Genomic DNA, 25,657 nt, shown 5'->3' with positions numbered 1-25,657 from the left:
ATGTCCAAAACAGCAATGCCAAGCTCATGTAATCTTCAAGTATATGTAAGGTGACCATTTTATGATTTATAGCATAGCCATAAACTTTAAGCAGGATAAAGTTACTCATTCACAAATTCTTTCAGAAGAATTGTTTGTGCAATTATTCAGTCTCTTCTGTTATTTTTTGCTCATTTAGGTCCTTGTCTGAAGCCATGTCAGTGGAAAAAATTGCTGCTATCAAAGCAAAAATCATGGCAAAGAAAAGATCCACTATCAAAACTGATCTGGATGATGACATAACTGCTCTTAAACAGAGAAGTTTTGTTGATGCTGAAGTGGATGTAACCAGAGATATTGTCAGCAGGGAGAGAGTATGGAGGACAAGAACTACAATCTTACAAAGCACAGGCAAGGTAATGCTCTAGATACCAAGCTATTTTTATGATCCAAATGATAAACTGCATTTTCTGTTTTCTGTATCTCTAGCTTGTTAACTACAGATGATTGGGGGAATTATGCTTAGTGTTCTAGGCGAAGGTAGGCTTTGGAGGGCTGTTGGCACAGTGACAGAAGAGTTCATTCTTACCTTATTACAGTAAGCCTAAAATGTAATCAAAATACTTGCTTCAGCTATTTAAAAGATACCAAGTAATCACTTAATTCTTCTTAAAGCTGGCTTGAGCCCTGCGATTTGGAGGGCTGTATGAAAGTACCTGTGGGTTTGAAATGGGCAAAACTGGAGAGTAGCTGATAGAAGTAGCAACATGTGTACATTGAAAGTCCAAAGGCTGCTAAACTGTGGAAAACACCAAAGTAAGAAGAGAAAATGCCAAAATGAACAAAACCAGGAAGTGTTGCCATGAGGAGGCTTTTCTTCATATTTTTGTCCCTTCATGCTCCTTTAATCCATGTCTTCAGCTGCGCTTGGTTATGTGCCATCCAGAACATGGTTGCAAGCGCAGCTGACAGCTTGCTCTCTTTGGACAGTTAGGCTTTCTTTATTGCAGTGATACTTGGCACTGAATTTCTCAAGGAAGCAGTAGGTCAATTTCTAAAAGATTGCAAATGTCTGTTTTCCTGAGGTTATTGTCAAATTGCATCCTTTGCCTTCACTTCTTCTTTAAGTACTGTCACAGGAAAATAATATTTAGAGGTAAATGAGGTCCTAGTTTTCATTGTCTTATTTTTAACAGTATTTCACATAGCGCTTATTTTCACAACCTGGTCTCATGGCATTAGTGGCAGAATAAATTCATTCATGAATTATGGGGTAATTACTAGGTACGTGGCACATACCTGCATGCTACCTGCAGATGAGCGTTCCTTCTTTTAAGTCTACGAGATTTGTAGCAATCTCACTGCTGAACGGTTGATAAATTGGTAAAAGTAATGTTGTTCTCATCGGAAATGTTTGTACTGAAGGCATCTGGGTAGCTTTTCCTCCTTTAGCGAATCATTCATGGCATTCATATCTTTACATGTCTTCCAAGGGAAACTTGTAAAGATACTAGGGAAAGAGTTGAATGTTTTATTGTAGTATCCTTGTAATAATAGTGAGATGAGGTAATGATTTTAAGCAAAACCTAACACGGGGAGAAAGGCAAGAAATAAGTGATCAAGTTTGTTCATGGACTCTAGCATGCAGTTACTTTGACTAGCCTGACGAATATAACAAGCATAATAGCAAGTCTTTATTTCTGTTTGCGCAGGATTGCAGGAGCATTTTTGATAGCGTGGACAGAAATCATCGAATGTTAATGTTTATATTTTTGTACAAGTAACAGTGAGAGTAAGTAGATGGGGAAACATCACTTGTTATCCAGGGCTGTGATTTATCCCAGAAGAGCTCAGGGTTTTTTGATTGTTTGCAGGTTGGTTGGGAGGGGGTTTTTTGTTTGTTTGTTTTTTAAAGAACTTTTGTGAAGACCTTCTCAAAAGCTGTTAGGAAACTCAGATATGTTCTCTCAGGCATTCCTTATCTACTTGCCTGTTCATTTAAAGAATTTTGATCAGGGAAGCATGATACCCCTCTGCAAATGCTGTTTTGCCTTTTCTGTACGATACTTGAATTGCTAACGTGCCTGATAATTCTTTTTATTGTAAATTTTCACTGTCTGCTTGGTATAGATTTATCCGCAGTCTCTTGAATTCTTCTAGAATGTTTAAAAAACAAAATTGACTTCAACAGTAGTTTGCATACCATACAGTGTCTGACTTTTTAATATCTGAATTCCTTTAGAACTCCTGAGTGAATGGTAACAAAAGTGTGAGCACCCCAAAATGTCAATTTTATTGTTTCTTTCCAAAAATTGCTTCAGTCTGAGGCAGCTCCTCAAGCTCCCTTCTCCACGGAGAAAAACTCCTGTGTGTGAACTTTCCCAGTGTTCCCTGTAGTAAACAAAGATGCAGAGATAGCTTAAGATGCAAAAGGAAAACACTAGGAAGATCAGGCCACAGCAAAAACAATCTATCATCCTTATCAGCTTTCTGGCAGCTTTCCTCTGTTTTTGATGTGTTTGAAAAAAATATTGATTCCTTCAGCAAGATGCTTAAAATTTTATGTAGATGGCAATAATCTTAACTGTATTTATGGAGTATTTACTGTTTCTCCTTTTGGACACATTTTCTGGTTCTGAAGTTTACTTTTTATTTCAAATAGCCTTTTTTGCTTTATAGAACTGTTCCAGATTTTTTTTTAAAGTCTCCAGTGAGGTAGTGTTCTTTTTCAGTATCTTTAAAAGTTTTCATGATGCTTGCATTCTGCCCTTTTAGATGCTGCTTTTAATTAGCTTTTGATAGCATCTTCATTATTATGTAGCTCCCCTTGCTGAAACTAAACAGTGGTGGATTTTTTCCTGGCTGTAGGTTTTTGGTTGGTTGTTTTTTTTTTTGTTTACAAGAAAGTTGAATTTGAGTGTGTTGATATTCCTGTTGTAGAATGATCTTCAGCAGCTACCTCCCTAAGGTAGGTACTGTGGACTAAATCAAGAGACGCTTTTCCTTTTGTGACTACTTTGGCCAGTTGCTCCAAGAAGCAATTGCTTATAATAGCTAAAGAATTAATCGCTGCATCATTTCTCTTCTTGACACGTATCCAACCTACAAAGTAACTGCAATCTCTCGTAATTACTGTTTTCTTCTTTGGAAATCTCTCTGCTGTCCCATTCATATTGGCAATGTAGCCCTAATGCTCTAATGATTTGGGACAGGTTATCATTCATTGGTTGTCATTCATAGTTTATTTTACTCTAAGCTTTCTATAATGCCTCACACAGGTCCTTTATCTGTACGACCCCCTCTGTTACCCTCTTCTAATCAGATGTTGCGTTGATCCCTGGCTGTCTTTTTACTGATTTTGTGAGGTTGCTATTGTTTGTAAAATCAGAAATTTCAGTTCACCTGTCATCTTTTGTTTTTAAGATTTCTAGAATTTGCATTTATCTGCTTGCTTATGTTTATGTTTTGCTTATAACTTTTTGTGGAGGTATTTTTCCATAGTTTTCTGGCTGATTATTATGCAGTTCTGCCTTCTTTTGGAAATACAGTGTTTGATTTAATTGCTAGTGGATGAGTCATCCTGCACTGTCTGTTTTAAACATCTCTTGGCCTTCCCCAAGTCTGTAGTGTAGTCTTCCAGATTTTATGAATAATGTGACATTTTTATGTAATCACTTTTCAGAGCCAAATTGCATCTGTTTAGTCTGAGGTTTTTTCCCTCTCACAGTAGCTTAATTTTAGAACTATTTGAGAGGATATATTATTTAAACCAATTTAATTTCAGGTTTTACTAAAGGCATGCAACATAACATTGCTGTTTTGGTGAGTCAACTGACAGTCTAACCAACTGAAAATTTAGTCAGATTTCAAAAGCAATAGAAGTACTTGATGCTAGAGCTACTTCCGAATCCCTTTACCATTCTTTTAACAGCCACAATTGTTGGGGGCTTTAAGAAATTAATGTCTTCTGTTTGTCCTCAATCTTCACAAATGCACACAAAAATCAGGGTAAGGGAATTGGTATCTTCAGACCTGGTGCAGCTGGATATGCTGCGGGAGAGAAGTTTAAAGAAGAAAAAGTGTAAATTATTTAATCTGTAGATTGATATTAGACAAGGTGTCTTGCTGCTGTAAGTGTCTCACCATTTATTTTTTGGTGGCCTTTTTTGTACAAAGCAGACATAATTTTGTGTGCTTACTTACATCATGTTAGAAGGGTATGAATGAGTTCTTGATAATGTAGTCATGCCATTGACTATGGAACCTGGTTTTGGAGAGCAGGTTAAGTCTGTCAGATTTTTATATATGTTAAATTAGTTTGAACCGAAATATTGTCTGGTGAAGATATCTCAGAATTAATATTGACAGTTTCGAAACTGCAAATTTTAGGACAAAATACTAGCAAAAAATTACTTTTGTCACTTATTTATTGAGAGAACCTTTGTATATAGAACTGGATATCTTCTCCGGTAGCTAAAGTTTTGAACCCATACATAGAATATTTACCATCATAAGTGTTTGGAGTGTTAAGTTTTGAATTACTGTTTTGCAGAGGTTTCAGTTCTGTTGTGTACATGTTTTTAGATAAATATCTGGCTGTTTTGTAAAACAAACCATTGAACACCTAGAAAAAACTGTGTTTAAACTGAAATTGATTCCTTCCTTTCATGTCCTTCCTCTATCTTTCCTTCCTGAATAATCCTTTGATTTTTATAATTTCCTGTAGCAGGCTTCAGCAATCTTTTCTGAAGGAAAAACTTCCTCATTCCATCTCTATTGTAAATATGTTCATGGCTCTTGAATTCTTCCTGTAGGAACAAAGTGAAGTAGCCTAAGCAGGAGTTTCAGCTTTCACAGGTGTATTTGGAGGGCGTGTTTTTGTCGGTGACTTCTGATGTATTTGACTTTTTTTTTTTTTAAAAAATCTCCCAGATTGCTCAGAAATATTTCTTAGATAAGCAGCATGGTAACTGGGTGGGCCGCGTTGAACATGCTCTACTTGTGTGTAGAGAAATCTTAAAACTGGAATCTTGGAAATGCACTAACGAATGCCTTGTGAATTTCTAACTTTTTGAAATGAACCAGTGAGAACACTATTCTTATAGGAATAGTGAGCTCTGAGCATTTCTGACGTTTTTTAAAAAAACCCTTTCATCCTTTTCTTTGTAGGGATACGCTAGAGATTATTTTTAAAACTTTAAATTTTGGGTAGCACTCTTCAGGCATATTTTCTTACAGTTGTGAGTATATTAGAATTACCTTTTCTTGAGTGAACACTAACCCTACATACAGGAGAAATAACATAATCCATCCTATCGAATATATGGGAAGGCTTAAAGGTTATACCACATAACCTTTCTAAATCGCCTCGACTAAGAAGCTGGAACAATTGCCATACACGCTTCATGTATGTGAGTCCATATACAGACACATATTTATATATCCATGTGCAGCAACTGCATGGGACTTGTCCAGCTGCTGGTTTTGTGGATTTCTTGGCCTCTTTTAACAGATCTGTAAATCCCTTCTTTACTGTCTTCCTTGAGCCTTGTATAAGTCTTTTGAAGACATTGCAAGGCACTAGGAATGTAGAGTGACCTGTACGGCGTCTTAATACTGTGAGCCTGGATACGTTCCAGGGAAAAGCACTGAAGTAGAACCATGTCAGTTGGACATGAGAAATCTGAATTTGAGGTAAACATTCTTCTAATGGAATTAGCTGCGTATAAATTCAAAGAATGATCAGATACGGGCTCCTTATGCAGGTATCTGTTAATAACAGAAAAACTTGTTAGAGTGTTAAAACTTGGTATGGGATCAGGGTTATGTGAAACTTGGTCCCTCTAGTTTCGTAACCTTTGAATCACGACATTTTATCTTTTTGTCAATATAAGACTGTTGCTTTATGTGCATATTACTTGCTAGGTCTAGGTTAAAATGTTGAAGCAAAGATCTCATTTATTACTTGCTGTTGCTTCACTTCTGCAGACTGACCAATTTGATTCTCTCATAATCTGGGTAATTAATCTTTTCCCTGCTTAATATTTACCAAAAAATTAAGAGAATATTCTGAATTATGGCTTTTTTATATATAAAAATTGTCCTCTTCTCTTTCTAATAAAGTAGGAAGTAATCCTGAATTAAATAAAATGTTTTTTCTGCCTTTAATCCTGGTATTTTTTATATTCTCTGTTCTTATGTGAAAGACTTAGACTAGGCTATCCAGCACATTTTTCTTAAGCTTTGTTTCAAAAAATTAAGAGAATATTCTGAATTATGGCTTTTTTATATATAAAAATTGTCCTCTTCTCTTTCTAATAAAGTAGGAAGTAATCCTGAATTAAATAAAATGTTTTTTCTGCCTTTAATCCTGGTATTTTTTATATTCTCTGTTCTTATGTGAAAGACTTAGACTAGGCTATCCAGCACATTTTTCTTAAGCTTTGTTTTGAAAGCACAGGAATTTTCCTTTGTATTACAAGCAATTTGTTTAAATAAACAACTTTTTTTTTTTTTTAAACCTTCATCATTTTTCAGATTTGATATCTTTAGTTATTGCAGTCCTGTTGTAATGTACTAGTTAGCTATACTTTTCTTTGGAAAAAAGGTTGATGATGGCCAGTGTATTGTGTATCCATAAAAAAGCACATTAATACAGAAGGGAATGGACTCAGCTCTAACTTCATTTTATAGAGCATGACTGTGAGTTGTATGTATTAATTTTCATAATCTTGATTTTATTTCCTCACCTCCCCACCCCCAGTTTCTGGGTATGTTTGTGGGCATGGCGATGAGAAGTCCAGAACTGAGTAAGACGATTGGAGTTTATAGCTGACCTAGCTAGAGGGATTAGCGCTTTCTGGGTATGTGGCATTTACCTTGGATGTAACCCAAAATTGCAGATTTGTCTAGTACAGTGTCTTACTCTGAACTATTTCAGAACGTTATTCCTTTGTGGTTTTCTGTATTCCTGTACATAAGTATTAAATCACAGGACTTCTCATTTTCCCCAAATGAATCTCATCTTTATGGTGGTCAATATCTTTAGTTTTGTGTTATCACCTGGAAAATATTACCACTTTGCATACTTTATCTTTTAAATTAATGTCTTTTATTCGTAGGGTTGATCCTTTTAGTAGTAACTAATATATTTGAAGTAAATGCTGTGAGAAATCGCTTTTGCACTTACTTTCAGTTCTCATATTTTTGTTCTGATACCTTTTGAGCATTCTTACTAGTGAAGTCACCTGTGAGGGGTTTAATACTACAGTTCTAATCACAATTTCAGTAAATTCTTTTATATGATCTTGTAACTGGAAAATATTTAAATTAAAATAATTTTATAGCAAGACTAATACAGTATTTTAATAACTTTTGACAGCTAAAAGGTCTGAGAGTAAAATTTTAGATATTTTAAAATAAATTATTTTTTTGTAAAAGCAACTTTATGTATGGGCTCTAGGTGGCAGAATTGTTCTATGTTCCTGAAATTCACAATAGTGGTGAATTTAATAGCAAAATTGAAAAGGCGAAGGTGTGCCAGGTTAATAGCAACTAATATCCTCATTAGTGCTTTCAAATGGAACAAGCGTATGGTTTTCAAATGGCTGTGCACAAGTGTAATGGGATGGTATAGCTTAAGTTCCCAAACTCCACTTTATCCTAAATTAGCTTACTTAGTAAAACTGGGAAGACCATTACATTGCTGCTAGGCACTAGTGCAGGCATTCTGAATACAGCACTTAAAGGAAAGATGGGCCAGATTATAAAAATTGTATTTATATTGAGCGATAATGAATCTTGTTTTGTAAATAGGAACCTCGAAGTTGTCAGAAAAATCTGTAGAATAAAGCATTATGTTTCCTGAGAGAAAATTTAGGTCAGCTCTAAAGTAACTTCACCATTCGTATGCACCACTACTATAACTATTAAAAAACCCCCATATTTCCATATGCTGCATTCATAGGAGAAATAAACTTGGATTATGTATGAGGGGGATTTTTGAGCAGGTTTTATGCTGTGCTGTGTCTTCAGGATATTATAGTGTTGCTGCTCTTTCATACTTCTGGATTAGCCTTTGTGCTATTTCAAATTAAATGTTTCAGTTGTCTTTCATATAATACTCTTGCTATAAACATTTAGTGAAGATAATACGGACCAAGTGAGGAGTGGAACTTTTTACTGAAAACATAGTCCACAAATATACAGGGCTAATAGCTATGTTTTCAATCCAGTGCTGTAGACTATAGTAATACTGAAATGAACTTTTTGACTGGAACATAAAGAAACATTATTTGATTCCCAGAGTAACTTTTTGTGATAGGGAATGTCTGAGTTTTATTTTTTTCCTCAGCAGTTAGTAACAAGTTCAGTTTTATTAATTATTTTTTGTAGGTTCCCTAATCTGACAGCTTAAAAAAATTAAGTCATGAACTCTGCTTCAGTTGGTTAGCTATGTAAATCACAGTACTTTATTGTGAATTTCTTAAACTACTATTGTCCTGAAAGCATAACTAAGACGACCTATTCGTTTAGGTGGTTCTTTTTAAAATTGTCTGTGTGGTAGTATGCTTTTTGTATCACTTATACTGTTGTATGACTTACTGTAGTATGGTTATGTACAGGTCAAAAGTGTAGGGAGAATAGTTTGAGAGGTACCGTGAGCTCTCTGCAAACATGCCTGTCAGTGCAGTTGAGTGTCTTGTGCATTTTACGTGTTACTCAAATGAAAGCAAATAAGGAAAATGGGAGAGGTGCATGTGTATGTAATTCAAAAAGGAGGATTTACTTCATCACAACTGTGTAATTCAAGGTCATGTTTTCTAGTTGTGGCCTTTATCTGAAACGTTCTTATGTAAGGAGAGGAAAGATGTTGGGTCAGAAATGATGGAAATTTTTATGGTCTGAATAAGCACAGTGCAGAAAATACCAATAGTTCACATAGCCATTCTACCCATGTATGTGCATGCTTGCAGTTGCTCGCAACTATCCCTGAATATCAATCTTGCATATGTCCAACCTTTGATTCTGAGGGCAACCTAGCACACAATATGAAATGCAGTGCTTTAGGATTATCTTTAAATTAGAAGAGCAAGGAGGAGAGAAGATCAGCTTCAATGTTGGTGAGCAGTTTATGCGTTGAAGATACAGATTCTTAGGCATAGAAGAGTGATGCCTTAAATGAAGGACTCCAGAATTAAACGTGCTTTAAATTTAAATGTGCAAAATATTTTCTTTTAAATATACAGTTCATCAGTTCATGTTCTATATGAACAATTTTTTAATTTCTGTTGTACTTTTGCGAGACCACCTGAATACCGTTTACATATTTCATGTCATGCAGTACATAGGAATTGCTGAAAATGTGTGATGGGAATATTGTATTCTGGTACTGCATCATGTCTTTCAGTCTGTCAGTGGCTGCAAAGGACTTTAGCAGCATGTCTAAGCATATCAAGCAAACGTGTGAAGAAGTGTGGTAGGGGCTTGATTCTTCTTTCTCCAGCCCTACTATAAGTTTGGACAATGTTTATAGCATTCTGCAGCTGTTGATCATCCTGGGATGCATGTCCAACAAGAAATCCTTATTGTCAGCTCAAATAAGAGTTTATCTGAGTTTAGAGGGTTGTTCTTAGGCTCTTCTCTCTCTGCAGTGAAATACCAGAATCTGATTAAATCAGTAAAATCTGATTAAACATTGGTTACAACTCAGCTATAGGAAAGTTTTGAAGCCTTATAAGCCATCCATGCTGTGTAACAGTGTATAAGCTTCTAGTTTTATATGTTAGAGTTAATCTTTTATTTTTGTTCAGATTATTGAGGTGAAGTATATTTTCTGTAATTTTTTTGCTTCAAGAATTGTTTTCTATGAACTTGAAATCAGTATTTCTCCTTGATGATAATTATTAGAAAAAAGATTTTTTTTAAAAAAATTTTTTTTTTTGCTAGCCTCATAAAACTGCTATTGTGACTAGAAGTCTTTGTTAATGAGTGTTGGGGTTATGGCTAGTTAAAGAAATTAAATATAGGTTGCAGAATGAAGATTGCAATTTTTCAGAATAAATTGTGATATATTTAAATGGAAGTATTTTTGTTACAAAGGATTTTTGTTAGTGATGTAACTTCATTAAGTCTTCCCCAGCAGGGCAGGCTGATCTTACTTGCTCCGGTATTTCTCCTCAAACAGCCTGGTGTTAAATTAACACCAGTGTTAGTAACTTGACTTGGTGTATGTTAGTCACTATGTTGGCAAGGGGTAGAGCATCTGTTGGCTACCATTTTTTTTCTCTTCCGATTTACATCTAGTGCATGACTCTTCTTTTTAGAGACATGAGTGAGGATGGGTGGAAATATCTGTTACGATAGGGCTATATTTAAGACAATATCAAAAGCTTGATTTAGTAGTTGCTGAAACATTTTGCCTCTTCCCCACTCTCGCCCTCCTTCCCCCCCCAATGTGATGAATTATTACTAGGTGTAGACATGGTTGAAATCAACAACGAGAGCTTTCATGGGAGTAGCAGTGCTCTAGGCAGCTAAAAACAAGAATCGATGGAATTGTCCTTTTACATACTGAGGATTTTCTTCAGCATCGTTTTTAAAGCATGTTCAGACTTTTTTTAAGACTTACTACAGAGAAACGTATTTTCTTCTTTTTTTTTTTCTTTTTTTCTGCTCTGTCCCCCAGATCAGAAGTTTTTGGTAATAAAAATACTGCATTTAGTATTAAGTTTAACTAAATCTAGGGCAGAAGCTAGGGGAGTTTCATATTCTGATCTCTGAAAGGATCAACAATGAAAACTTAGCGGACTTGCAACTCCTAAGGGCTTTGCAAATCAGTTGGTACCTGTAGTGGACTTCCTGCTCGATCATTTTTCTGTCACAGTAATGTAATCCCACATCCCCGACCAAGCCAATGAACAGCAAGATGATGATATTAGTTTGAGTGCTTGTTAAAACACTGCTGTGTTTTCCCCTTCCAAACACATATTAGTTGTGGCCTTGGGGGACCTGCATTTTCATGCTGTGGAAAAAAGAAATCAGCAAGAACACTTTGTAATTCCGTGCTTATTAGTGACTTCTTTTCAGCAGACAGGAGAAAATCCTGTGGTTTTTTTGTTTTTTTTTTTACCTGAAAGAATTTAAAATTTGGTCCAGGACGTGCAATTTAGGCTGTTAGAACCTGAGATGCTAAAATGCCTTTGAAAAATTCATAATTTGAAATTTAAGCTCACTTTAAGAGGATGTTAACTGTAGGTTTTATGAATGAAATACGGATGTGAAAGCTGGTCGTAGCTTCCTTGTGACTGAAGGAAGATTTGGCTTCTACATGGACAATCACTCTTACAAAATTCCTCCTCTTGTTACTTAATTAGTTCCTCCTCCTGAATTTCAGAAGACTGAAATTGTCTCTTGTCATTTCCAACAGACAGTATGTGATAAAGCACAGCAATGACAAGAATTGTGATTGATATGCTGCCCAGTCCACAGTTTGGGAGAAATCTCTGAATTTCCAGTAAAAGTGTGAGATTTAGATTTATTTTCTGAAGAACAGAGCTGACTTTGAGTATCCTCATATAATTGATAGTGCACGGCTCACAGCTCCTTAAAGTTGTTTGGTTTTTTTTTCAGGATTTTTCTGACTGAAAAGAACATCACATACAGTTTACTGTGAGTTCTTTCAGTCTTTGTGAAAAGAACTGGGTTTGTTCAAGGAATGGCTTTGCCTTTATAAGTGGTTTCTGGTGGTCTTCCAGTTCCTGTCCCTCTGGCTTGGAGCAGGTTGACAACATGCTGACTGAGGTCAAGTGAACAAGCTTAGAGAAGCTTTGCATTACAGCTCTCTCTAAGTGATTTCTACAAAATTTACCCCAGAAGTCTTTGTTTTGTAATTCATGCATTTGTTTTGTACTGCCAGTGGTGTTAATTAACACCACTTCAGTGTTAGTATACAATACTCTGGAAGAATCTAAGCATTCTGTGAATACTTTATATTATTCTGAACCAGTAAAAAAGCCATTTTCCTTAATTGATAAAAGGTTTCTTTTACTGATGAACCATTACTGAAAATTGTCAGTAATGACAGACGTTGTGTACACATATCTCTATAGCTTAAAATGCCTATTGAGTGGTAATGTAATAAGCATATGCCTTTCAAAAGTTTAATTAGTGTTTATATTTTTGTTTAGAATAAAGCAGTCCTACTAATATTACCAGGAGGAATGTGTTTTAAAAACTTTGATCGATACAATTTGTTCAGTTGTGCCTCAATGACTTGGTTATCTGACAGAACACTGCATGAAGTTATTAGAATTATTCTGGATCACTCTTCAATCAAGGATTTGTGAATGTGATTTCTGTACTTGCTTCCTCCAGTTTAAAATGAAAGGCTCTACTGCTTAAATTACTTGGATCCAAATGGAGTGAAGTCGTAATTCAAGATAAATAGTAAAGGAACTGCACCACAATGTGACAGAGTTGTGCCTGTGAACCATTAACAACCATTTGAAGCATGTTCTGTTCTGCTCAAGAGCCTTGCTGGAAAGTGCAGGAGGTGTCTGCCTGTCTGCCTCACCTTAGCTGCTCCATGCAGGATCAGGGAAAGCCTCCTGAGGGTTCATATGGACTCTTCCCTAAGAGCAGCTGAGCATGCTTGGGTGGAGGAAAGCTTCTTGTAGCACAGGGTGAGGCAGACAGCGGGTCTGTGCCCGAGAGATCCTGTCAGGAGGCCAAAAGCGAGCAGACAGGCTCTCATTAGCAGATACATACCTGGGCCTCAGAGATGAGACTTGTCCTGGAAATGTTGAGTAAAAGTTTTTCCGTCTTGCTACAGCACGAAGAGTTCCAAAGGGACTATAAGGGCATGGTAGGCAAGAGGGGATAAGGAGAATACAAGCGCTTTGTGAAGAGTTTCATTTACCTTGTGGTGTAATGAAGCCAGTTAGATTTAGCAAGTTTGGGCCGTAAAGAATACGGGGTAGCAATGATGCCTTAGAACTCTGTTTATGTTTGGGTCCTGTCATAGAAAAATAATCAGAAAACATTTATTTAAAAAATTGGTGCACTGGTTTTGTTTTTCTGTGAAGCGCAATTTCACCAAATGGTGTCTTCTACCTCTGTTGTTATTATGTGAAATGCAGATAGTCAGCAAGGTTCATGGATATCTGATATGTTTTTCAGAACTTTGCCAAGAATATTTTTGCGATTCTTCAATCAGTAAAAGCCAGAGAAGAAGGTCGAGCACCTGAGCAAAGACCTGCACCAAATACTGCACCAACGGTAAGAGCAGCACTTGGATGAATATGAAGGCTGTGACACCAAAAGTGAGAGTAGAGTATCTTATTATTAAATATGAAATTTGTTTCAGTTTAGTTCCAATGAATGCACAACTTTCAAGCATAGCTTCACAGATATTCTTTGACTTAAATTACATTTATTGGTATTTACAGAATTGAATATATTAATTTGTTCAATATGTTCTTGTTACTTAGAGATTAAACTGCTAGTGCCAGCTTCTGCATCTATCAAACACTAGCGACATCCTGCATCTATTTGCAAAAAATGTATTAGATGAGACTACTGCCATTTCAAACAAAATGGTTTGCTGTTTTTCTGACAGATAGGGTAGCAAATGTTTAAGAATCTGGAACATGACTCATGAGTGGGAACAGCTTGAACCAGCTTTCTTTTGCCTGTAATAAATCAGGACGACAGACTAAGAGCTTTATTGCTTAAGTCTATCTAGGTATTGGACAGGATTTGTTTTGTATTGTGGTGTTTACTATTGAGTTCTATTAAACCTGATATATTCTAGAACTCAGTGGCAGTCTGCTATAAAAGCTATTTAATCGTCCTTGGGTTTGTTTTTGCTGCTACTGCATTTAACAAAGAACTAAATTTAAATAGCAAGATGAATTCCAACATTTAAATATTTGCTTTGTGTTGAATTTTGTAAATTGTTCATGGGACTATTCAAATGTCCCATTCAGAATAGTTGTGAATTCATAACTAAGCCATCCACAAAAAAGATTGAATTGGTATTTAGTGTACCTCTAGATTGGTGCTTTTTAAAAACTTTTTTCCCAGAATGCCTTTTTTCCCTCCAAATTTGTTTTTGTTCTGTAAATTTAGCAGAATTTTAACTTAATCAGGCTGGCAAGGAACATTTTGCGTGTGTGGCTGAAGGCTTAATCATGAGTTGTCAGTTGGCAGGTTTTTTTCCCCTGCTAATTCTTGAGATATTACAAAAACGCAGTGATTTCATAAAACTTAGAGATTTTAGCTAATGTAGTTTGTTACTGCTACTTTAGTTTTGCCTCAGGTTGTTGTCATTGCTTTCAGTATATACTTCTAAACTCAGTTTCTGTAAGATTGTAAGTGGATGTTGAAGGGAAACATACCAGAAATTTTCAAATGCATTGAAACTCCTACAAAAGTGAACTAATTTTATACTCTTGAGCAGTTCCATGTAATAGTTTATGAAGTTCAAAAAAAATCAAATATCTTGTAGTATGTTTTAAAAATCTTATTTAACCTGTTTTAGGATCCCACTTTACGAAATAAGCAACCTATTCCAGCTGCCTACAACAGATACGATCAGGAAAGATTCAAAGGCAAAGAGGGTAAGTTGATTGTAACGCTTCTTTTAAAAGAAAAAAAAATTGGGAAATGAAACCAACGAGTTATAAAGCTCGGGTTAGGGGACTTTGTGCCATTACTTTTCAAACCTAAGAAAGACCAAAAAAAAAGCTGTAACTATGCCTAAAGATGGCTTTTCCAAGTAATAAAGTCTAAAAATATTACTTACTAGAAATTATTTCTACCTCTTAGGAAGCAAACTGAAAGCATAAAACCAGAACTTCTTGGGGAAAAAAAAATTAATTATTTGTTTGGGGAAGGTCATATGCAATTAATAAAAAAGCAGAACTGCAAATATGACTGTCAGGGGCATAAAATGAAATAGATTGCTTGTCCTCAGTTACAATTACTTTACAGGTTGCTTCCAGCAATTACAAGTAAATATTATTAGCTTGTTATGTCTCTTTAAATTACGAAACACACTGGTAACAGTAGTGCAAAATATTAGCTCCCTTCTGAAGAGATGGAAATAATCTACAATATTAAGAATTCTCACTTATTTTAAAACGGGGTGGAAGGTTGAACTTGAGTGATGATTTGCCTAACTCAAAATTTTTCTTCTGTCCCCCTTGCTTTTTTTTATCTTCTGTTTTAGTACCAGTTCTAGTTATTTTATGTTCGTGTCTTGCTGTATTTTTATTTTGCAAATCTTGTGTGTGTTGTGGTTGGATGTTTTTGTGTTTCTTGCAGAGGGCAAGGCAAATTTTGTTACACTTCTGAGTTGCCTCTTCTAGCTCTCAAACAAAATCATTCTCTTCTTTAATGAAACTTCCTATGCATGCTTTTAAGGGCTTTCTTTTCTGGCTGCAAGAACTTACATGCTGCTAAATGCCATTTTAAACTGTAGATGAGCAGTTCAACTTGCATCTTTTAGATTATTTGGCTTTGTCCAAGTTAGCACCATTTTTTGTTCAGAGAATGAATAACATTCGTATGCTGTGTATGTGAATTCTCAGATTTTGGAAGTGCTGTACTGTGGCTGATTGTGTTCAATTTTTTATTGAAATGACATGATTGTTTTGCTATATAAATAAAAAGCAAGCGTATATTACAGTACTACTTGGATATTCAGTTTTGATTGTAACTGGAGAAAGAAAAGCATAAAATATAACACCAAGGAGAATTTCATGCCATAAGAAACTTGTGAAGGTTATGTTTTCCATGCACCTCATACTGGATAATGTACAAGAATTTCAGAATCTGACTGTAGCCATCTCTGAAGTTATATTAAAAAAAAAAAAGTTTTGTAAAGATGCACTTATATGTGAATACATCTTTAGGTTTATGGGGCTTTTTGTGTGTGTGAAACTTTCTGTAGGAAATTTAGTCAGATATTCTATTATATCCTCTTGAAGTCTATTCCCTGTTGGCCTCAATATACTTAGTAGTATATTATATAGTTATATATACTATATACTCATTGACAATTGCATGAGGGGTAGGAGAGAAAAGCTGAAGCAGGATATTTTCTAGCTTTTTCAGCATTAAAAAATAATCTACAAATAGCATCCGTCAAGAATTCATTGTAATAATAAGAGCCAAGGGAATTTGGGAAAGAAAGGAACAAAAAAACCAAACCAACCCTTCCATGAATATTTTTACTAGTCCTTCTTCAGTTTGCTTCTGATAATGTTTTAAATCTTCAAGACTTGCGTATTTGCCAAGTAGTTTTCCTTTACTACCATTTCCTATTGAGAGTTAAAAACAGTAAATATCTGTACTGGGCAGTATGAAATAAAAGGTCGAGAAAGAAATTAATGGACAAGTGTAACAGTTCAAATGTACCAATGCATATGATTCATTGTGGACTCTTTTACACGTTTATGGAAAGCTTGAAGTATTGGGGATTTTGGGAAAGAAGTCTGAAGGAAAAGAAGGATTTAAGTTCTAGGTATAATAACTTGCAGTCTTTATACCATTGTATGCATGTTTATTAGTAATGATGGATAACACCTGAGATAAAGTTGAACCCTATGGATTTGTATAAGTGAAGGGTTTCCATGTCTTACCCTATATGACTGTGCGTGTCGTTGGCTAGAGATTGTGGAAGGGAGAATTGTATGATGCGTTTAACAATGTGCGTAGTAGTGATTTTGGCTAAAGATTGAAACGAAGCCAAGAGAGGCAACGTCTCTAAGCTTTTGTCTTTGTGTCTCACCTATTTGCTCTTTCCTCAGAGGTACTGAAACTATAGGAAGGATTCACAGTACTCCTCTCCTAGTTGCATCATGATTGCGGCTTATTGTCTATCTGCAGTTTCATACAATACTATGGTATTCATGAAGTTTAAAGTTTAGGCAAAGAGGTGAACTGTTTTTTCTTTGAATATTTGTGTGGCTTAATACAGAATTTTTCCATTAACAGTCTTGTTCTTAGTGTAAACAATTCAAAGCTCATAGAGCTAAGAGAGTAAATTTAGGAATTCTAACACAAGATGCATTAAGTAAACTGCTGAGTTGCAGCCAAATTTCTCTGCTTCTTGTGATGGATCATTATTTCCGATGTGGTGTATCGGGATGCCTCTCTGGTTGGCTTCCTTAAAACCTTCATGCCAGATGGGACAGGCTTTGCTGCTAGAATGGTTTAGATTGCTTTTATAGTAAATGTGAGGGGGGTGGTGGTGGTAATTGTAAGGTACTATTCTTGAAGAGCAACTAATCAGTTACACCTGCAGTCAGTGGAACTGCTTATGCAGCCCTGAGTCAGTCAGTTGAGAGAATGCACCATTCTCTCAAATGGGTGTCTTGTCACTGCAGCTTTGGTTAGGCAGGAGAGAGAAATCTTTCCTTTGACATTCTTAAAGTTCTGTGACACATGCCATAGGAAATGTATTAGAATGTCTCTTGCGGTAGGACTCATACGTCCTAGATATTTCCACAGTGGAAGAACATGTTTGGAGTGCACCCATGATGCTGAACTGTTCAAATGGTTTTGAGGTGAGGAGGTGAATGCCCTGCAATTGCTTTTCTTGACCACTTTTCCCTTCCTGTTGGTTTTGTTTCTTTCAGGCTGGCAGTCAGTGATGGTATCCTCTCTTCAACAACATAGAGCTCCATTCTGTGCTAAACTTTCTCTACTTTTCCCTTTGTAGTTTTATTCCTTCATATTATTCCCTTTAGCTTATTTTTATGCTTTATTAATGTCATTTATTAATATGCATCTTTCCTAGTGATATTTCATTCATGCCACAGACCATCTCATTCAAACTACAGTCTGTCATACCTTCTTGAGCAACATAATTTTTAAATCCTTTTCAGTATTTAAAAAATCCTGTGCCTAAATGTCATTTGATGCTTAGGAAGGTATCTCATGTCCTCTCCTGTGTGCCTCAATGTTTGATATTTAAATACATATTTACTAATGTATATGGTTTGCAGCTCAGCTAGTGGTATACTGAAACTTTGAGCTGATGTGATTGTTCTATAGGACATTCTAGCTATTAAACTGTTTTGGATGCTATACCTTGTTTTTTTACCCCAGTTTTTTGGGTGGCTTTACCTGAGATCCTCCTTTTCACATGCTTGTTTCTTTGGTAATTTCAGAGTGTGAAGTAGTGCTGGGATGATAATCTTGAAGATTTAATGTTTTCTTGATCCATTGAGTGCATCTCTCAGTATAGATGGCAAAGTAAAGTTTCTCTGTGCTGCTCCGAGTGTTAGGTCTTTAAGGTATGTTCCAGGAGTGTTGTTCTTGTTTGCCTGCTGTTGTTGGTGTCAAGGTTTCAACACAGCAGAAGCCAATTGTTATTTAAAAACAAAACCAAACCAACAACTTTTAGTCCTGTTTGGTGTAAATTGGAGAAGGTCTTGCTGTACAGCCAAGCGATTTCAGTCCGTAATGGTGAAAAGAATATTGTTTACCACATACAAGTGTTTCCTTCAGAAAAGCTTACTGTTGACTTCCTGTTACTGTCATTTTATGTTTGAATTATTCTTGTAATTGTGTTGGATTTTCAAATATAGCTGCAGTTTTTCAGAGGTATGCCTGGCTTTCAATCAGTCGTAAGTGTTAAGCCTAGGCAACAGAGGACTATGAAGTTTTTAAACTTGAGGTGACGCTGGACAATAATTTTTTTTTCTCTCTCCTATACATTGTTAAGAAAGTTTCTTTATAAAGTATTTCTCATTATAAGTATTTTCTTTTAAATTGTGTGATTTCTGTTTACACAGGGAGAATAGGAGAACTGGTAGCAGGAGATCCAGAGTTCTGAAACTTGACTCTTAGACTTTTATTTATTGCATTCATTTTTAAGGTTATAGGTTTCTGCTTTTTTCCTAGCAGAGAATATGTGCAAGAGACTTACATTTGGAAAAAGACTGCGGTCTGTCTCTATTTTCTGGCTTGGTGTGACCAAGTAGATGGATAACTTTAAGTACTGTACCTTTACTTCAGTGCTGGAAAACACACATGGATTCATACGGTGATTTTTTTTTTTTTATTAGTACTGTGAGAAACTTTTAAGAACTTGGTGTTAATTGCTTGTAAAATTATTACTGAACTGTTATAGATGAACTGTGCAGAGAATTTTGTAAACTAATTAGTGTAGCTTGGAAATTTAGGCGTGAAACTTTTAACTTTTACTTGTTAGGGTATAGTACTGAAAAGGAGTGTTCAGTAAACTCTTATGTAGAATGAAATTTGGTGTCAGTGATTTAATTACCATGGGTGTGAAGTGGGGTAGTGAATCATTTCCAGGCAGTCTGCAGAGCTGTTGCTATCTGGGGTTTGAAGAGTATACAGCTGAAAAAAGAAGTGGTTATTCAATCTTATTCATCCACGAATCAAACAGTCTTTAACCTGAGTTCTTCAGTATTTCAGAGAAATGCTCCTTTGTTCTGTTTCTGTTTGCCTAGACTTCCTTCCAGAAATTCAGGTTAATTTGAGTCTTTTTAAAGCTATTATTCTTTTTGGTAATGTATCAGTGCTCAAGTTTGCACCTGGATTGGATGGCTAAAGCTGCAGCAGGTGCAGAATCAAAATGTGGAGTGGCCTAGATTGACATAGAGCAGTGGGCTTTAAGCAAATGGAAGGCACTTTGAGCATTAATACTTGTATGCAACGAAATGGTACATATGCCCAAATGGTGATGTAGACTATAATCAGTCCAATAAGCTGATGCATTAGTGTGCATATTTTCATTTCCAGGTCTAATTCTTTTAAATGAGAGGAGGTACTCAGATTGATGCACGGTGATGCTAGAAAGGTAATGAGTGATGAACCACACTGGAAAAGTGTATGACTCTTTTGGCAGTCTTTAGGTCATTGAACTGTGAAATTGTGATCATAATACATGCAGTGGCTGGAGGAGAAAAGATAGTCTTAATGTTAACTGATGATAGTTTATCTTTTTGAAGCATTAGTATTGATTATTCAGTACTAGTTATTGTGTTTAGTCTCTAAAGATGTAGTTTTTAAGGCATTTGTTGATGTCGGTGTTTTTAACAAGGCTTATATGTTTATAAAAGTGGTTATACTTGGCAAACACAAGTTGCAACACAGTTTGTCACAATACATTAATGTTGGGCTTTGTTTGCATTCTTTACTCCTTAGTGTTAGACCTGTGTTTAAAGTATTTAATATGGATTGCTTTTTGCCTAAAGGAAATGTGTATGATAACTTTGTTGTAATTTTATTGAAAAATCCCAATGTATTGAAGATTCTCAAGTAGGGGTTTTTTTAGCAGTTGTTCTGCATCTAATTCCAAGTTTAAAAAAGCAGGTTTCAAAGTCTTGCCATCGTGATACTTTTATTTAAAGGGCTCTTTTCTTCTTAAATACCTTTTTCTTAGTAGTTAGCTTATAATTTTATCTGCTTTCTCTATTATTACCATCAGTGAAGCTGTGATTTTGAAACTGGAGTTGCAAACTAATTCTTGGCCAGGCATTAATATTCCATCTCTGTGCTGGTGCATGACTCAGCAGCACAAGTTCGAGCTGGTTTGGAAGGGAGGGGAGAAACATGCTGCTTTTGTGCTCTTAGTCAGAGGATATGGTACAGCATATATGCTGATGTATGCTGGGGGCATGTACCCTGGTGCTCCTGGTTGCTCCAAGCTGCTCGTTACTGTGGCTCGTCTTGTATCCCAGGTCTGCTTTTGAGCAGCTGTATCATGGTCAGCCACTGCTCTTGGAGAATGCTCTGGAAGAAGGGCCTCTCTGCTTTCTAGCCTGGTCCTTGATTGTCTTTTACAACCAGCTGTATTAACCTGGCTAACACCCTCAGCAATTTTTGAAGTGGGAATGCAGCTGGAACTGTAGAGTCCCTGACTCAGAAGCATTTGTTTTCTGCTTTGCATAGGCTGTGTACAGTGAGTGGGGATGAAGGTACTACTGTATGTGGCCGAGCGTACAAATTGTTGAGACCTTATAAAAAGGCACAAAAGTGCAAGTGGCAGGGCTCTTGCTTGTAGCAGTGTTTATTTCTGTAAGAAAAGTGAGTGGCTGACTGGTAGAATATCACATGGTGAATGTGAGAGGATCAGGTCAAAAAAGGTATATTATGAGAAAAGAGCGTCCGTGCTGTTACCAGTTAAAGGAGGGCTGCTGTGGTTATCTGGAAGCTGGCAATGCTTAATTCTCATTCACCAGTTGCTTGGGAGTTTGAGGTAGGAAATTTGAGAGCTGGTGGGCAGTTTGGGAGGTGGCTGCTTCTATTCATCCCACCCTACCTGCAGGTAGCAGACCCTGGAGTCGGCAGTAGACCTCATAGTGGCTGCAGTAACTGTTTGCAAGAATGTAAGTGGGTACCTACATTCTCCTTTGACCATTTAGCATCTCTTAGATTTACATAAATAAGGAAAAGTACTATGCCATTATTTACAGATTATCAGAACTGTTTTATTTATTACCTGAGTAGCTGTTAAATAGCATTGGAAGGCCTGTGTAGCTGCTGGAAACGTTCAGCAGGCAAGAGTGCCCACTAATGCTTGAGGCAACAGGTGGCTCTTCAGGATCCTAGTTGTTTGCTCCTCCTGCTAGGAGGAAGGGTCAGCACAAGGCTGGGCGCAGGAAGCTGGTGAGAGCCAGAGCCTCTGTTTAGTGGCTCTTGTGGCTCATTAAATGAACCAGGACACATTTTATCAGGGACTTGGGGAGATTTTTGCAAAAGGTGAAACCAGTGGCGGCTGAGCAGAAGATTGTTCCCTGCCAGATGCCTCTCTCCCCTTTGATTTACTTTCGAACTGTGCTGCTGGCTCTGTGGGCCCCTATTCCCTTTGCAATGCTGATGGAGACTTGGGTTAGGGTTTTTTAATTCATTAAGAAGGAATGCAAAGTTTTATTAGGGACAAAGTAGAAAGAGTCCAGTGGAAAGAAAGAACTGAAACAGGGAACAAACGTGTAGAACTAATTATAGAACCAGGATTTGTGCTGGGAGGAAAGGAACCATGGCAGGCCAGGCACAACAGGGTGCTACTTTGCTGGTCTTGTTAAGGGGTGTCTGTATTTTTTGGAGTTTGGGAAGAACATCTGGTCGAAATAGTTGGAAATTCTCCATGTCACAGGTGAAAGGAACCCATAATAGGTCAGTCTGGAAAGGTTCCTCTGTTGGTTACCTGAAATTCACAAACAACTGTCAGCCTAGATTATACACGTCTGATTTATGTCACACCAGGTCAGCAAAAGCATATCTTTAACTTAAGGGAGCTCTACCAAGTATTCTGCAAGGCTCCAGGCACCACCTGAAATATTAATATGCTTCTTGCCCAGAAACAGTGACCTATATAGTCAAAGAGAAAACTGCTTTCCATGGAAGTGTTGATCGGATGCAGCTTCACTATCTTTAGCTCAAGTTCAGCTGTATGAGCCCTGAGCTAAGACTCAATACATAATTACATCTTGGGGTTGGGGGGAAGGGTCATAGGGCAATATCAATTTATAAAGGGAAATATAGTCAAAGAGAAAACTGCTTTCCATGGAAGTGTGGATCGGATGCAGCTTCACTATCTTTAGCTCAAGTTCAGCTGTATGAGCCCGAGCTAAGACCTCAATACATAATTACATCTTGGGGTTGGGGGGAAGGGTCATAGGGCAATATCAATTTATAAAGGGAAGCTAGGCTTCTCTTTCTTTTTTTTTTTTTTCGTAGAGAAAACTGCATTCATGTCTGTCTGTACCTGCATTTTGCTTTCTCAGAATCAATTCTGTGTAGTTCAGAAATGTTAAATCCAGCAGAACGGGAGGGGTGGGCTTGTGAAGCCAAGATGAAGAAGTGCTGGAGCTGAGGTGACTTCGTATAAAACAAAACATGGTCCGTAACACCAGGCCTCTCCACTTGGTAGTTGGTGGTAGGTCTTGTAGCATAATCGAGGGGGGGAAGGTAAAACCAAAAACAGTGTTCAGAAAGTAGATACCTATCTGTGTGGTGAGAGGACTATGATCAGTTTTCAATTCTTGGGTATCTTTTTCTAGGCACTGGAGAGTTATTAAATCTGGGAAACTTTTCTGCCTCATTTCCTACAAGTGGCTGATAATCTTTCTCATCTAAGGAAGAAAGAATGAGCAACCATAGATGCTTCCCAGAGCATCTGCATTGTTTTCAAGGTTGTCTGGGTTTCAATTTAAGTTAATTTTCTCATGATAAGAGCTAGAAGCTCTAACAGTCTTGAAAATCTAATGTTTTTCTTGGACTTTTTGCAGATTCAGGTATGAACATTACTTTGATTCTGCATTATTTTTGGTCTGTTATGTTTTTGTGCTGATGCATTGTGTGAAGGTGATGTAATAAATGGCAATAATCTTCTAATTCCCAATAGCTGTTTCTGCACAGTATCAGTTACCTTTACCCAAGTCTAGTTGAAATAGCCCAAAAGTTGCTTAGGCGTAGACAAACGCTTGCTTATCATGGTTTGATTGGAGATTATCATGCCATTTTAAAGTATGAATTAATTGGGTGGTTGGTTGATAGTGTCAGTTGACAGTAGATGCATGAGGCTAGGGAATTTACAAAAGGAAGAAGGTTTTCTTGCAAGTGCTGGTGGCAATATTCAGGATCTGACTTTGATCTTAGAGCGCTGAAAATAGGAGGACAGAGAAGGAGTATTCAAAAGCAAACTGGCTTGTGGCAGCAGGTTTAGTCACTGAGCACTTGCAGGCTTCTGGCACTTACTCAGCATAAATTCAGTCTGATTAAAACTACTTAAAAACCCCAAAACAACCCTTTTATCACCTTTAGTCTGGTAGTGTGAATTTATGCAGATTCTATCCTCTGCATCATATGAGAATGACATTGTTGCTCTTCTGCACTCCAGAAGTGAATTTATCATGTTAAGTGGCCACGGTTTTATAGTCAGCATATAAACCGGTTTCTTATTATGTATGTTTTTCCATTAATACAGCTACAAGTTGAATATGTTGCATTATAATGCATTCTGGGAATATGAGGTACTTCTCCATTTTGTAGTGAAGAGAATTTCTGAGACTGCATGCATGTTGTAACATATTCTCACAAAGATTTAAATTTATATCCTCTCTCTGGAGTGGTTTGAATGATTCTGTGCAGCAGGAAAAGCTTTCTCTGGTTACAGAAAGCAGAAATACCAAATGGACCTCTGTCTAAAGAAAACACAGATTTCCTAATTGCTAACCAGGTTTTGTATTGTGAACAGACCCTAAACCACTACCAACAGCAAGATGCGTTCTTTGCAAAAATAATTCCAAAGGTATTTCCAGCGTTGTCCATTTAGACATGACGTCCCTATGTTCATAATGATTTACAGGACACTTTTTTCCTTTGCAGAAACGGAAGGCTTTAAAATTGATACCATGGGCACCTATCATGGAATGACTCTGAAGTCTGTAACGGTAAGCTAAAAGTCTTTTCTTAAATATGTTTTATAGAAGTGATCATGTACTTAGATATCTATCTATCTTGTCAGCCTGGCCTAGGCTCTGGAAGGTCACTTTGGTTGACTAGCAGAATTGATGAAAGTTCTTCTCTGTGAAAAGATAAAACATGTTTTGATTTGGTCTGCACATTTTAGAGATCTTTGCTGAAGGGATTTGTCTGCAGTAAAAAGGTGTGCTGGGAAGGCTTCGCTGGCAGGTTCTTCTTGTGGAGGTGCAGCCTTTTTGTGTTCGACTAGAAGATACCCAGATTTTTGCTAGCCTTATGTATGTCTATGAAGCACATCTTTCATAATTGTAAGTGATAAAACTATACTCACAAAACTGAAGTAATAAAACTAGGTTTTGGAGTATCGCTCTGTTTCCTGCTCTGCGTTTAATAATAAATTTGTTTAGTGGTGGAAGAAGTTGACCTCTGCATTACTGTTGAAGCTTTCTAGCCTAGTGAGATGGACTTCTTTGTATGACTTTACAATGCTGTCAGTGGGAATTGCTACATACAGATAAGAAAGAGACACCCTCAAACAGATTTCTTTTTTTTTTTTTTGGCCAATATTTGTCTGCTTTTTGAATGCTCTCAAACAAATGCTGTTTTGATCTGCTAGTAAGCAGGACAGATGCTACAAAACTAATGTAGAGCCCTCATTAAGGTTTTTGCCATCTGCATACCTATATGAATCTGATGAATAGACAGCACTAAACACTCTCCTAAATCCATGCGCTACTTCTAGTTTGCACTCCTAATTTTAACATAAAATAATATCTTGAATGTAAATCTCTTAAAAACATTTAGAGTTTTTTCTTGTTTGATAAAAGTTCTTGCCCAAGTCTTTCATTCTCAACCTCCTCTGTACTTAAAATACTTAAAAAAAAAATATGGAAGGGAGTATTTTAAGGAAGGAATCTACTTAGTTCTATACAGTGTTGTTTCTAGATTAATTCAGAAATTGATTGGGTGAAGGAAGAAAATAACCCATTATGTCCAAAGATTTGTTCTACAACCTTGCATGAATTTAGGGCTGCTTTATGAGGGATCAGTGTTGTTATACCAAACCTAGGTTTCTATGGTATAGTGTATCTGTTTCAAGTGGTGATGACTTGAAATGACTTAGTAAATAACTTAGTAAATAGGTTCTGTTTAAATTGTCCTGTGGGGTGGAAAAAGAAAGAAAGAAGGAAAAAAAAAAAAAAGCAAGATT

At 36.6% G+C, this 25,657-nt stretch overlaps 1 protein-coding gene across 1 annotated transcript in view; it reads left to right on the top strand.

Moving 5' to 3' along the window:
- The window catches only part of LOC103904012 (parafibromin), a 42,396-nt gene extending 16,782 nt beyond the window's left edge, over positions 1-25,614 (top strand). The window contains exons 7-10 of the mRNA XM_009285341.2: positions 179-395; positions 13,159-13,257; positions 14,522-14,600; positions 24,352-25,614. Coding sequence (XP_009283616.1) covers positions 179-395; positions 13,159-13,257; positions 14,522-14,600; positions 24,352-24,425 — 469 coding nt within the window. The 3' untranslated portion in view covers positions 24,426-25,614. The remainder of the gene's footprint in view (positions 1-178; positions 396-13,158; positions 13,258-14,521; positions 14,601-24,351) is intronic.
- Positions 25,615-25,657: the final 43 nt, after the last annotated feature.

This window comes from Aptenodytes forsteri, unplaced genomic scaffold (genome assembly GCF_000699145.1).
Source record: "Aptenodytes forsteri isolate BGI_AS27 unplaced genomic scaffold, ASM69914v1 Scaffold104, whole genome shotgun sequence".
In the NCBI taxonomy this organism is placed as follows: domain Eukaryota; kingdom Metazoa; phylum Chordata; class Aves; order Sphenisciformes; family Spheniscidae; genus Aptenodytes; species Aptenodytes forsteri.
This window is presented reverse-complemented; position numbering and strand designations above follow the sequence as displayed.